The sequence below is a fragment of the Lagopus muta genome, chromosome 2, assembly GCF_023343835.1.
Source record: "Lagopus muta isolate bLagMut1 chromosome 2, bLagMut1 primary, whole genome shotgun sequence".
Taxonomy (NCBI): domain Eukaryota; kingdom Metazoa; phylum Chordata; class Aves; order Galliformes; family Phasianidae; genus Lagopus; species Lagopus muta.
In genome coordinates, this window is record NC_064434.1 from 30440396 (window position 1) to 30453017 (window position 12622).

A 12622-nucleotide genomic window follows, 5' to 3' on the forward strand; every position below is an offset into this window, starting at 1 on the left:
CCGGTCAAGGAGTGATGTTGGAGAAGGACTTTTGAAGTGAACTTGCACAATAGAAATTGTGTTGATATTGCAGGCCTTTTATTTTGTTAAATATTTTGTGGTTTGTTGGATAGAAACAAATTGAGTACCCAAATCTAGGGTGAGAAAAGAGAGTGCCAAGAAAGATGAATGATAAAATGTCAGCTTTTATAGAACTGTTGCTTTTTGTGAACAAATCTATTCATGGAAACTATCCTGTCTTGAAGTTCTGGTGAATGGAATTCTTTTGAGTATTTCTGATGAGGATTACTGGTTGGCCAAAGAACTGTAACTTCATAAATGGTGGGGAAAAGTAGTTTCTGTTGTTCATTTAAAATAAATAAAAAGTGGGAGTTTCAAATTTGTTTTGATGATTTAAGATCCTCAGTTTCTGTTGTGAAATAGTATTTATATCCCATGGCAGGAAGTACAGCTGTTGTAACTGCTCTGTAATAAGTAACAACAAAAGGAGACTTGAGGCTTCTGACTGGACTTAGTTGATGCAGTGTTTTTACAGGTGGAACCAAACTGACAACTTTGCTTCCATTTTTTGGTATTTTTGTGAATGTAATGTGGATAGGAACTTTTCAAAGTTGGTATCTGTCTTCTGTGGTTATTGTTAGGGAAATTCATTTAATGTATTCATCTGTCACAGTGATGCTACTGAGATGTCCTGGTATCTGAGTGTTCTAGTCAGGGAACTGAAAATTGGAATGAGATAATGGATATAATTTGAGATTTTAACAAAGTACTATTCAATTAAGTTAAAACAGTCCTATTGAAGAAAATCTCTTCTGTGGTTTACTAAACAAAATACAAAACTTAAGAATATTTTGCTCAGCAGTCCTTTCTGCATCAGATACTGTTTTCAGACTTCCAGTGTATTTCTACCTTTTGCTCAGCAGTTGAGGTTTACCTCCAGCATATATGAATCCTAAGTTTAGCCCTTTTCTCTCTTAGAGAAGATTGTGGATAAGTTGTGGATATTCCATCTCTCGAGGCAGTCAAGACCAGGTTGGATGTGGCCCTGGGCAAACTGATCTAATGGTTGGCAACTGTGCCCGCAGTTCAGGGTTTGGAATTGGATGATCTTTAAGGTCCTTCTAACCAAAGCCATTCTGTGATTTGTGCTGAGTGTTGTTGATCTTTAAGAAGAGCATGTTAAATATAAATCGTGGGAAGCCTGACAAACTGCTACATGCTTTCTGTCTCTCCTTATAATAGTTTTGAAAAATCCTGAAGAACTAGTTAATAATACACTTACCATTGTGATTACCATTGTGACACTTACCTTAGTGATTAAATCCCTTCCAGGAGTAATCTGCTGAAGTATTTTTTTTTCCCCCACCATTAGCCTTCCATATCTCTAATATGTTGGCTGCGAGAGAGAACCTTTTTGTAAACCTAGCTCTTCCTCAAATGTTAATATTGCAAATGGTACCGATTAAAATAATTTACATTTTCTTGTGATTAACACCCCTCTTCCACTCCCCAACAACCTCAAGCTTACTCAATTTTAGGGGGCTATCACCACATGTGAAACATCTATTTTTTTATGACAAAAAAAAAAAAGCCATAAAAGGAAGGAATGGGGAGGGCAGGATGTCAGATAAGAATTACTTTTAAAAAGTGTCCAGCAGGCATAGAGCCTAGTAATTACAGGATAAAACATAATCTTCCATGTAAAGCCCGTTTTTTTGCATGCACAGGAGAGCCAGCATGTATGGATTTGACATCGGCATTTCCTGACATTAAGTGCCTGACTTCACTTCTGTGAAGTTTATGTAAATAAATATGTGACTGTGCACATATGCTGCTTATATTTAGGAATGAGCAATATGAATAACAGTAATTCTCTCTCTGGTTGCTGTCTTTGTTTCTGGATGTGGCTGCTGCTTTTATGGAGTTTATTTTAAAGAATGTGCATTTTTGAAATTGCTGACATAAGCTTTATTTTGTACATCTTGCAATGAGGTGACAGTGTTTCTCTTGGAGACAAGCTCCCATTACATGGTGAATCTGCAGGTACAGTGCCTTTAATGAGGACTGGGATCCTTTTGCTAAGAGAATAGTGGGGACTAAGAGAATGTTGAAATCTGGGGTTCTGTGTTGTTTGGATAATTACCAAATTTTTTGGGATGCCTAACTATTTCCTTTAAAATATAATGCAAACCACATGAGGTTCATCTGAAGATGCATTCAAGGGAGAAGGTTGTTTCTTTTGAATTTTAAGTGTACAAAGACAATTACTATACAGCATTTTCTTAACTCAGTATTGAGAATTAAAATGATTAAACATGAGCAGCAACGTTCAAAATTTATGACCCCCCCCCCTCACCAACACCCACAGGGAGAAGGAGATTTCAACTTTTATTGGAGCAAGCAGAAGTTTCTGGTTCATTTCCTTCTGTAATGTCTCTTTCACCTGGGACAACCTCATTCAAAGAGGTGACTGCATAAATAGGTCTGCTAAGGCAGCCATGCAATTTGTGGTCTCGGAACCTCTGACATAGCAGATTTGTATGTACAAGAGATTTTTCAGAGGAAGATGGTTTCTTCTAAACAACCCAGAAGCTGCAAAGTCCTTTGAGAAATGTGAATGCCTCCAGTCATCTGAAGTAAAGCTATGTTTTAGTTAGGGAAGGAAGCACTGTTATTCAGTGGAGCTACACAAGCCAGAGGGAGGCTGCAAACCACTGCTGAAGTGACCTTTGCTTAGAACTGGTTTTGGTATACATAATGGGAGGTACAGCCACTCCCTGCTCTACTGCCAGTATCTTCTGAGTCAGTAGAAGGAACGTTGAGGGAGAAGTTAGGAGCTGCTTGCTGAGCTTCATGCTTCCTTTCTGGGCAAGGTGTCTGAGGAGATGGACTACAAGCAATGCAAATTTGCAGTCTGTCTTGCATATCCACAGAAATAAGCTAGAATTTAAGGTCTTTTCCAACCTGAGCAATTCTACGGTTCTGCTATTTGTTTTTCTCTGCCAGGGCCCTTTAGGCCCTAGGGGTATTGGTTCCACTTGGCTCAAGTTCAGAAATGACACTCTCTCTACGCTTTATTGGTCACTGCCTACTGATAATGCACGTATGGGCCTCATGTGAAGTAGGGGATTGCAGTTATCACTCATTGCTTATTCTATAAACAGTAGTCAAATGTAAACAACTTTTCACTTGCCACTAATGCTTTAAGGAATACTAAGTATGGTAGCCATTCAATTGTTACAAGACAAAATGGTGTTCTGCACTTAAATTTTAGGCAAATAGAAAAAGATGACCAGACATATTTTAAAAATATATTTGAGGCTGTGTTTGTAGAGCTCTCTGTAATTTTGGATTGCCAAACACATTCCAGAGTTTCATAGCTGAAAACAAGGCCTAGCTTTTCCAGTGTGTTGAAACTGCACATGTGCCTGCTCTCTGCCTTGCATTGCCTTTTTGTGATGGGCTCGTGGAATTTGCAGTTATTCTATATTAACATATAAAGAAAAAAATAGGTAGGTTTTGTTGTGGTAATATTGTCCCCCTCCAGCAGTTTCCATGAGGAGGCCTACAGATGTGAAAGGTTGCACTGGTGCTTGATGTTGCAATGATGTTTGCCCTGCTGTCTCTATAAAATACATTGGAAAAATTGAAGAGCTGAAAATCTCCAGGAGGCCAGCATTTACTCAAAGCATCACGGTGTGGCCCTGTGGATGCTGTTGCAGAGATCAGAGAGGATGTGGAAGGAATAAAAGAGTTGGTGCGATGGATTTTGATAGCTGCTGGTTTCCATGCTTGTAGAATAGCATGGAGGGAAAAGCACTGTGTTTGTGTATGAGGATGTTATAAGGGACTTTGGAGTGGACAATTTACACTTGAAGGATCTCTGTTGAAGCTCCTGTAGTCTAATTCTTGGTTCAGCAACTTTCTTTAACTTAGGCTGTACAATGAAGAGTAGGTCTACAATTTTTAAAGTGTATATTGATGAGTTAGAGGATCTGCCTCAACAAAGTATAGAGATAGGAATGATAGGATTAAACTGTAGTCAAAGAAAGAGGAAGTAAAATCCTTAATCCTAAGATTTGTTGCTTGGCTGTACACAAAGATAGTTCTGTTCTCTTAATGCTGTATGACTCTTTTACTTTTAGGTTCCCTTATGTATTTAAATGAAGCCACTCTCCTTCACAATATCAAAGTTCGATACAGTAAGGACAGAATTTACGTAAGTATTACCTGTCATGTCAACCAGTCTAATGATAAGTATACTTTCAAAAAAACCGAATCCACAAAAAAATTAATATTTTCCTCCAATCACAGAACATTAAAAGAAATTGTACCATTATAAATTTAGGAGGTTTCAGGCATTTTTTGCTACCTTGCTTAAGACCTGTATCAGATTGATGCTAGCTAAATTTACCAGGCAGAGCAATAGATTTTTCTCAACCTAACAGCTCAGTTGCAGTTGTAGCACAGTGTTGTATCGCAGATGTCAATTCCTGTAGTGAAATTACTTCACCATTGCAGTAGCTATTAACAAAGATGGTTCTTTCTTCATTATTTTTGAACGAAGCAAACAGGTGCTGTCTCTAACACCTCCTAGCTCAGATGTCCATCTTAATCTTTTATATTGCTATCAGATTGCCTAATTGTCCTTAATGAATTCTGACTGAATTACATTTTGTCCCTGCCATCTGCCCTGACACTGACAGCTGTGAAACAGAAGAAAGATAAGAATTTTCTTTCTTATTTTTTTTCTAATAGAAAGCTGGTCTGTGATAATGCAAAATGTCTACGCAATTTCTAAGTGTCAGTGTTTCAGAAAGAAAAATCAACCTTTTTGTTAGTCTGCTGATCTAAAATGAATTGATTAAGAGTGATATCCTCTTATATAGGCATAAAGAATGTGTGGTTGTTTTCCTTTGTTGCAGTTAACTTTACAGAGCTATACATTTTTTATAGGTTCAAGATAAAGCACCAGCTTTAAGAAAAATGAATTAAAATGGTGATTCGAATGCTGTACTGGAGAAATAATAATGAAACAGACACAAAAAAACCCAATGAAATAAACTCTAAAACTGATCTTATCATAAGGGAGGATAGTATTTAGGTTCATAAATTTTTTCTTCCCTTTGAACAAGTGCTACTAATGTGTTGCCCCATGTACATACATTTTCTGGAAAAAATATCAAATTATCTTAATTACCATTTCATTGTAACTTTTTGATACAGTTGGAATTTATTGTATTTTTTTTTTTGTTTAGTTCTGATTGACAGCATTTGCATTGTTACTGAAAAGAAAATGAATATTAATACTTGCAGCTCTTGGAGAGCTCTATGCTTCTATCTTATATCATTGAAATAATGATGAAAATAGAAGCATCTGAAAAAAAATGTTGTGTTATGTGTGATCCAGCCTTCTATCAGCATTTCATGACAGCACCTAAAATTCAGTCTGGAGATTTTTAGTCTTGGGATATACTCACTAACAATAAACCGAATAAGTTATTCAGTCTGAGGGTTTATCTGATATTCTTTATACCTTTTCCCACCAATCTGCTTTTTTCTGTGCTTCAGACATCAGGCCATACTTGTATGTGACCTGATCATTAAAATGAAAGTATGAAAGATTTCTCAGATGGAAAAGTAAAAAGCAGCCTTCCCCCTCCCCCAAATTCTTTGTCAATTACAAAGCATTTGTATTCTGCATTTCTCACTTCGGAAGCGGCCGTAGCTAATTTCTCTCAGCTGAATGCTTTTATTGCCTGGCTTGAGCAATTTCCCAGGCACTATTCTGTCAGTCCTTCCTGCTGAGTTGCTTCCATTTGATACTGAAAAATTATTGTCCTCATTGGAGGAGACTGCAATATGCTAGCCAAGAGCTTACTTTTTTGCTTTAGAAGAGGAAGTAGTGATGCCTTATCCCTGATCTAGAAACACATCTAGTAGGAAATCATTTAAAAGGAGAGAGACAGAGGTCAAATTTGGGACATGCTCCACAGCTCATTGGTTAGGAAATTCTCCTGAGAAGTGCTTTTTCACAGAAGTCCTGGAAAGATGATTTGAAGAACTCTGAAAGTATAACTCTTCTTTGATCTGCATTAGCTGGAGAAAATTGCAAATCTAATTGTTGTACTTCAACTTTACACTTCAATAATAATAGAAAATTGCTGTTAACTACTTTGGTTGGATAGTAGCTAATAATTTGCTGTTAATTCTTTTCTTCACAGACATATGTAGCCAACATTCTTATTGCAGTGAATCCATATTTTGATATACCTAAGTTCTATTCTTCGGAGGCTATTAAAAAGTACCAGGGTAGATCACTTGGGACACTGCCACCACATGTCTTTGCTATTGGTATGTATTGAGTCTGATTTTGTCTTTTACAAAGCAAGCACTAAATTGCAGATGTATATAAATTGCACATTTGATTCAATTACTGAGAGCTGCTACAAATAAAACATGGTGGCTAACATTGCAAATTTTCACCACTTTGATATACAGTTAGAAGATTTTTGGCAACTATTTATGATTGTTCTTTTCCTCCAGTGTTTTACGTCTGAGCAGTTTTAATATAATTTACAATCATAAAAATAATCACATTTTTAAAAATGAAGAATGACATACACAAAACTGGCAAAATATAGTGATTGCATTTGTCTTTCACTACACTGCCAAATCGCATGCATTGCTTCTTTTTATGTGATTATTTTATAGGCAGAAAGCACATTTAAATATTATTATTGGTATAAACCTGATTACAAATTACTTTGAATGTAACTGTGTTTAAGAAAAGATTTGTCACATTGTGCATTGAAAAATATGTTAAAGTACAATTGATTTTCAGCTGTTTTGTGAACACATTTAACTGAAAATGCTCAATACCACGTGGATGTTTTTTGTTTTACTTTGTCCAACCTGAGTTTGGTAAATTTTTGCTATCAAAGACTCCAAGCTATCACGTGTTGGTGTTGGTGGGTGGACAGCTATCATGTAATTCAAAGAGAAACTTCAATAAAATGTAATACACTCAATTGTAAAGAATTTTTTGAAAATACTGAGTTTGCATGTTTGTATTGTGGCTAGTTTTTTATTTGATTTTTCAGGAGAGTTGCAAGCATAATTTGTCATGTTTCATGTATTCTTTCATTTAAGCTGATAAAGCATACCGTGATATGAAAGTACTCAAGATGAGTCAGTCCATCATAGTTTCTGGAGAATCCGGAGCTGGCAAGACAGAAAACACTAAATTTGTTTTGAGGTTTGTAATTTTGAACCGAAGTTATTCAGTGAATCTCTTGTTTTGATGTGTTTGTTTGAAATACAGACAGAGCTAATTATGTGGCACTCAGTAGCACAGCAGTAAGTCTTGATTCAGAAGGTTATGTGCATGCTTCTATGTACACTTTAGTTCATGAGATTCATAGAGTTAAACTTAAACGCTGACATGATAGCATGTGGATCATATGGCAATGGCTGTACGTTTACAGAAGCCTTAACTCACTTGTAGTGGCATCATATATGGTTTATTATGCAGTTATTATGGTCTATGATGCAGTTGTTTTGGTATTGTGTGTCTGGTATTGTCGTTGATAAAATGGAAACTAGGCTTTTTAACTGTGTCTTGCGAGACACGCTCGTTTCTGCCATATGTGTGCAATTATCTGTTTTCCCTGTCGTTGTTTCTTCAGTTTGCTTGATGATCCATAGTTTTTAACTCTTAATTGCTGAGACAATTGCAATTGTAATATATTTCTACCCTACTTTACTGAATAAATACTGAATAATGGGATTCATTTCTTTATTTATTGATGTTCTTGTATGCAAGATACTGAATCAAGCACATTAAACTATGTGGAGGTCATATTGCTGATCAGCTTTCCTCTTCCATGTTTTAAATAATCTTGACCATATTTGTGTCATACTTTAACTGATTTATATCGTTCTGGAACACTATAACTGGAGTGTAATGCTCCATTAAATTCAACTAGAATACAAGTGACCTGACTAGGAAAGCACAGTGCAGGCAGTTTGAATTCATTCTGTCCTCTCCTTGCCTTATTTCTCTGTGTAAATCTTTAATTGCCTTTTCCCTGGCATCATATACGTGGTAGTGGTATTATCTTCTATATCCCAGGAAGAATCATCGTGGCTGGCCATCTGTCCGTCACACTGTTCTCTGCCCCTTTGCAACCTTTACTGGAGAGCTGTAGGAGTTGCAGCAAGGTCCTGACAGAATATGGCTCACAACTTTGGTCCTGCTTAAAAAACCCACAAAACACAGCACGTACTGGGAGAACATCCCCTGAGGAATATCCTCAAAGGATGTTATTCTTCTGCTTCTCAACAGAGGAAGTTCTGATTACGTGGCAGGCAAATGTCAACACTGCTGCATCTCTCTGCCAACTGCCCCCACATAACATGCGTACAAAATGTTATTAATGAGTTCTTAAAACAGGAAGGCTTCTTCCTTGTGTACTCATCAGGAGGCAGAAGGTAGTAATATAGCTCTGTTAATGTTCCTGAACTTTTTTGGAAGGTTCTATTTCAAGAACAGCTTAAAATGTGTCCCAGATTTAGTTGTAAATTTCCAGGAGGTATGCCCTGTACTTGAGAGCTGGGAGTGGGGGAGCGGAAAAAGAGGTGCAACTTAAGAGAAAGTTTTGGATTTGTTTTCAATTCTTTCTTCAATTGCTAAATTGACTCTTATTTTACTTATGCATTGCAATTTCCTATATCACCATCTACACTTCAGCATTTTATTAACGTTGATGACTGGGAATGCTGAAGCTGTATGCATGGAACTTGTGTTTAATTTAGGAAACACATGGGAAAATTCAGTAATTTACTTGTATTTATCTTGCTTTACAGATATTTGACCGAGTCCTACGGTACTGGCCAAGATATTGATGACAGAATTGTAGAAGGTACTGAATTTTGCCTAATTTCATTTAAGGTTCAATTATAATATTTTTTTAAAATTCTTTTTGAATTTGAAGTGTCACTAAAATAACAGCTAGGATGAAAATACTATCAGACTTCCTGTGGAGTAATTTAGGTAGTTTAGTTGGATCTTAAGTTCTTAAAAAAGGTTTTTTATTTTTGATTTGCTTCACTTTTATTTAATATAAGGTCACACAGTCCTTGATGTGGAGTTTGAGTTGTTGTGTAGCCAACGCTGGATTTTATCTTTTATTAATCCACAAGGCTAAGATTGCATTCTCATTAATACCTGTTTGTATTAGCAAGATCTAATGCCTTCTTCTCACCATGAAATTCTCAAAGGAGGGAGGTTTATCATATAGTTCAGAGTTGTTCGTGCTTTTTGCCGTAAGGCATATCATTTGGATTAACACTTCCTTCTTCATTGTGTCTGTCTTCATAATAGACTCCCAAACAAGGTCAAAAGAGACTTTTTTCTTTATGGTTATTTGGTTGGCCCTTTTCAGTGTTGCGTGGAATTCCTGATTAACCTGGAAATAACTTTGAGAAGAAACATACATCTCAAAACCAACCACTCTGAAAAAGCTTCAGTCTTCTATATTTTGTTGAAGATTTATTTCAGAATTTCATTACTCTTAGTGTCTTTTTCTTAAACTCCAAGTATTTCTGTTTATGTAGTTTGCATCACTGGATCATTCAAGTCTTTAGTCTGTTATTGCTGTAGGTTTATTTAAACCAGTCCTTAGTGAAATTCATTGTGTGCTGAAGGAACCTAGAAAGTAGCCCAAGAGTTGGATAATTAATTGGTACTTACAGGTATTTTGAGAAGTGATTTGTTTAGTGTTTTTGTTGTTTCTAATCAGCATCTGATGCATGAATTTTAAATTTTGTGAAGCACAGTTTTAATGAGTGCTCTTAAAGCATCTGTATTAATAGAGGAACCTTAATCCTACTGAAAGAACTCCTGCAAATTTTTTAAATTCATAAACCATTCTTCAAATCTGTTAATAGGTAAAGTATCTGGATACCTGAACAGTTACCAGGGCCTCTTAGTGAGATGGTTGTGAAAGTGAGACGTGGATTTTCTTGCATATGCTTAAAGTTGTGCTTTAAAAACAAAGCAAAAACCCCAAACCAAAGAAGTTAATGCTGGTGTCCTAACAAATAATGTATTATCATCCCTAATTTATCTGACCACTGTAGTTATTCCTTCACTGTTCATTTGTAGGAATAGATTTGTAGATGGTTGTCAGTTTTAGGCCTGAGTTTCTGCTCACGTAATTTCCAATGCATGTTTTTTTAGTTAAAAGCCTTCAAATATCCCGCAGATATTTTGTTTGGTTTGTTAGTGCAGTTCAGTAAACTGATTTTCTTTTATCTTCAGAGTTATCAAACTACAGTCGGTAGCCTTGTGTTTCAAAACTACTAAGCATTTTCAAACTGCTTAAACCATGCATGACTTGAATAATATAAAGCAAGCATTAGATTTCAGCAGCTCTTTCTGTATGGATTTGTCTTTAAGATGCTTGAAAACTGCAGCCAGTAAAAAAAAAAAAATAAAAAATCTCTCATTCGTTTAATCCAGCTAATCTGAAAGGGCACTTTTAAGGTGGTTTTGAAAACAGCTTTTCTAATAATTTTTTTTTTTTCCTAATCAATCTAATATGTGCATGACATTTCAGTGACATTTTTGTCGATGGGATAAATGGGCAGTTTAGATTTTATGACCAACAACTTATTGGGAAATGTCAAATTGTGTATTGTATCTTATAGTTTGTGTATCATTTATTTATCTGCTTGCTGTTAGAAGAACACCACTGAATCATTTTTGGTGATCGTCTCTGAATTTCTTACAGTATTAATTCAGTTATTTTGCAGTGTTATATGACATTTAAACACTTCATTGTAAATTCCACCACTGTATATCCAGTACAATTTGCAAAATGAGTTATTTATAATAGGTAATATTTTTCCTTTAATTTTCACACCTTATTCTCAATAAGTTAACTGAATAATTAGTATGAATTTATTTTTCCCTTTCCTACTGGTACTTCATCGGTCACGTTTTAACACTTCTTTAAATATTTATTTTTTGTAATCAGCAAATCCGTTATTGGAAGCCTTTGGAAATGCAAAGACTATTCGTAACAACAATAGCAGTCGTTTTGGGAAATTCGTGGAAATTCACTTCAATGAGAAGGTACTGGAGTTTTGATACAGAAAATAGTGATGATTTTTTGCTATAGAATGGAAATGCTAGATTGGAAGTAGGTTAAATAGACTTATCTTACACCAAATACTCACTGTCCTTGCTTTTCCTATTTGATTTATGTTTATCACCATGAAAGGAAAGCCACAGCACTGTGTCACTGCTGGAAAACTGTGTGTCAAATCAATGGGAAAATTGCTTCCATCCAAACATCACACAAAGGGAAAAGGCAAACTGAAGAATAACTTAATTGCTCTTAAGCATTTATGCATTCCTTTAATTCACAAACAGGTGTGAATTGTGTATATATATATATATATCAGCTGTTATAAATTTATTTTAATGCTTTAATATTTTATATGAATTTCTGATTGTTACATATTTGTATAAAATTTTAAGACTTCACATTAATGTTATGTATGTGAAAAAAGTCTTAAAATTGATTTTTTTATTTTTTATTTTTTTATTTTTTTGGTCAGAAGTACTACTCGCTGTGTAGCCTATGAAGATTTTTCTTTGAATGTATTTTAGCTAGAATAGCTTAAGCATATGCATGTAGGATTTCTGCTTGTCGTTATGAAGTAGAGCCTTCTGGTAAGAGAAATGTACATGGCACAGTACTTGCACCGAGGAGAAATTATGGTAGAGGAAACTTTCTCATCTTAAGCTTGATACCCATTAGTTAAAATATATATTTTAAGCTCTGGGGCAGTGTCAGTTGAAATAGACTTGAGCAGACAATTGTAAATTGAAAAACTCTCACACAAATAATCTAAAAATAAATATTAAATAAAAATTCAAATAATCAGAAAAATATTTCTTCCTCCTAGAACTCGGTGGTTGGTGGATTTGTATCACATTACCTTCTGGAGAAATCTCGGATCTGTGTGCAAGGCAAAGAAGAGAGGAATTATCATATCTTTTACAGGCTTTGTGCCGGTGCTCCAGAAGACATTAGAGAAAAACTGTATCTAAGCTCTCCTGACAGCTTCAGGGTAAGTATTGGAGTCGGTAGTTGTAAAGCTTTACGTTGCTGCCATACATGGACGTCTCTTTTAAATCTTATTAAATTATCTGTTTATTATCTTTGATTAACTTTTTTCTGTTAGAAAATTCAGAAAATGAAAATCTATTTGATCTGGGCATAGGACTGTTAGCCATTTTGTTCTTATTGGAAAGCTTCCTATAGTTTTCCTCTGTGTTTTAAAACTGAGGAATCTTTGCTTTTTCCAGTAAGGTACCACTGCATACCCAGTTGCTCATAATTTTGCTGTTGGCTTTTCTTGAGGTGGAAAGTGCAAATTTTTTGATTGTGACCCAGCTGTTCTGTGGGATCTTTATAAAGACTGCTTTTATTTCTTTCTCTTCTGACCATGCATTAAGGAAGGCCTGATATTTCTGTCCTGAGATTGTGTCCTTCAAATTATTACCTCACACTTCATACCAAGGATCAAATCATGGTGATAAAGTGAT

At 35.5% G+C, this 12622-nt stretch overlaps 1 protein-coding gene across 7 annotated transcripts in view; it reads left to right on the plus strand.

Moving 5' to 3' along the window:
* Positions 1-12622, plus strand: part of MYO6 (myosin VI) — a 770453-nt gene that overhangs the window by 704734 nt on the left and 53097 nt on the right. For 5 of the 7 annotated variants that reach the window (XM_048935647.1, XM_048935650.1, XM_048935649.1 and 2 more), the window contains exons 4-9: positions 4146-4219; positions 6225-6354; positions 7153-7258; positions 8869-8924; positions 11043-11140; positions 11980-12144. In XM_048935647.1, coding sequence (XP_048791604.1) covers positions 4146-4219; positions 6225-6354; positions 7153-7258; positions 8869-8924; positions 11043-11140; positions 11980-12144 — 629 coding nt within the window. Of the gene's footprint in view, positions 1-4145; positions 4220-6224; positions 6355-7151; positions 7259-8868; positions 8925-11042; positions 11141-11979; positions 12145-12622 lie in introns of all 7 variants that reach the window. The other 2 variants (XM_048935652.1, XM_048935654.1) reach the window with 1 other exon arrangement.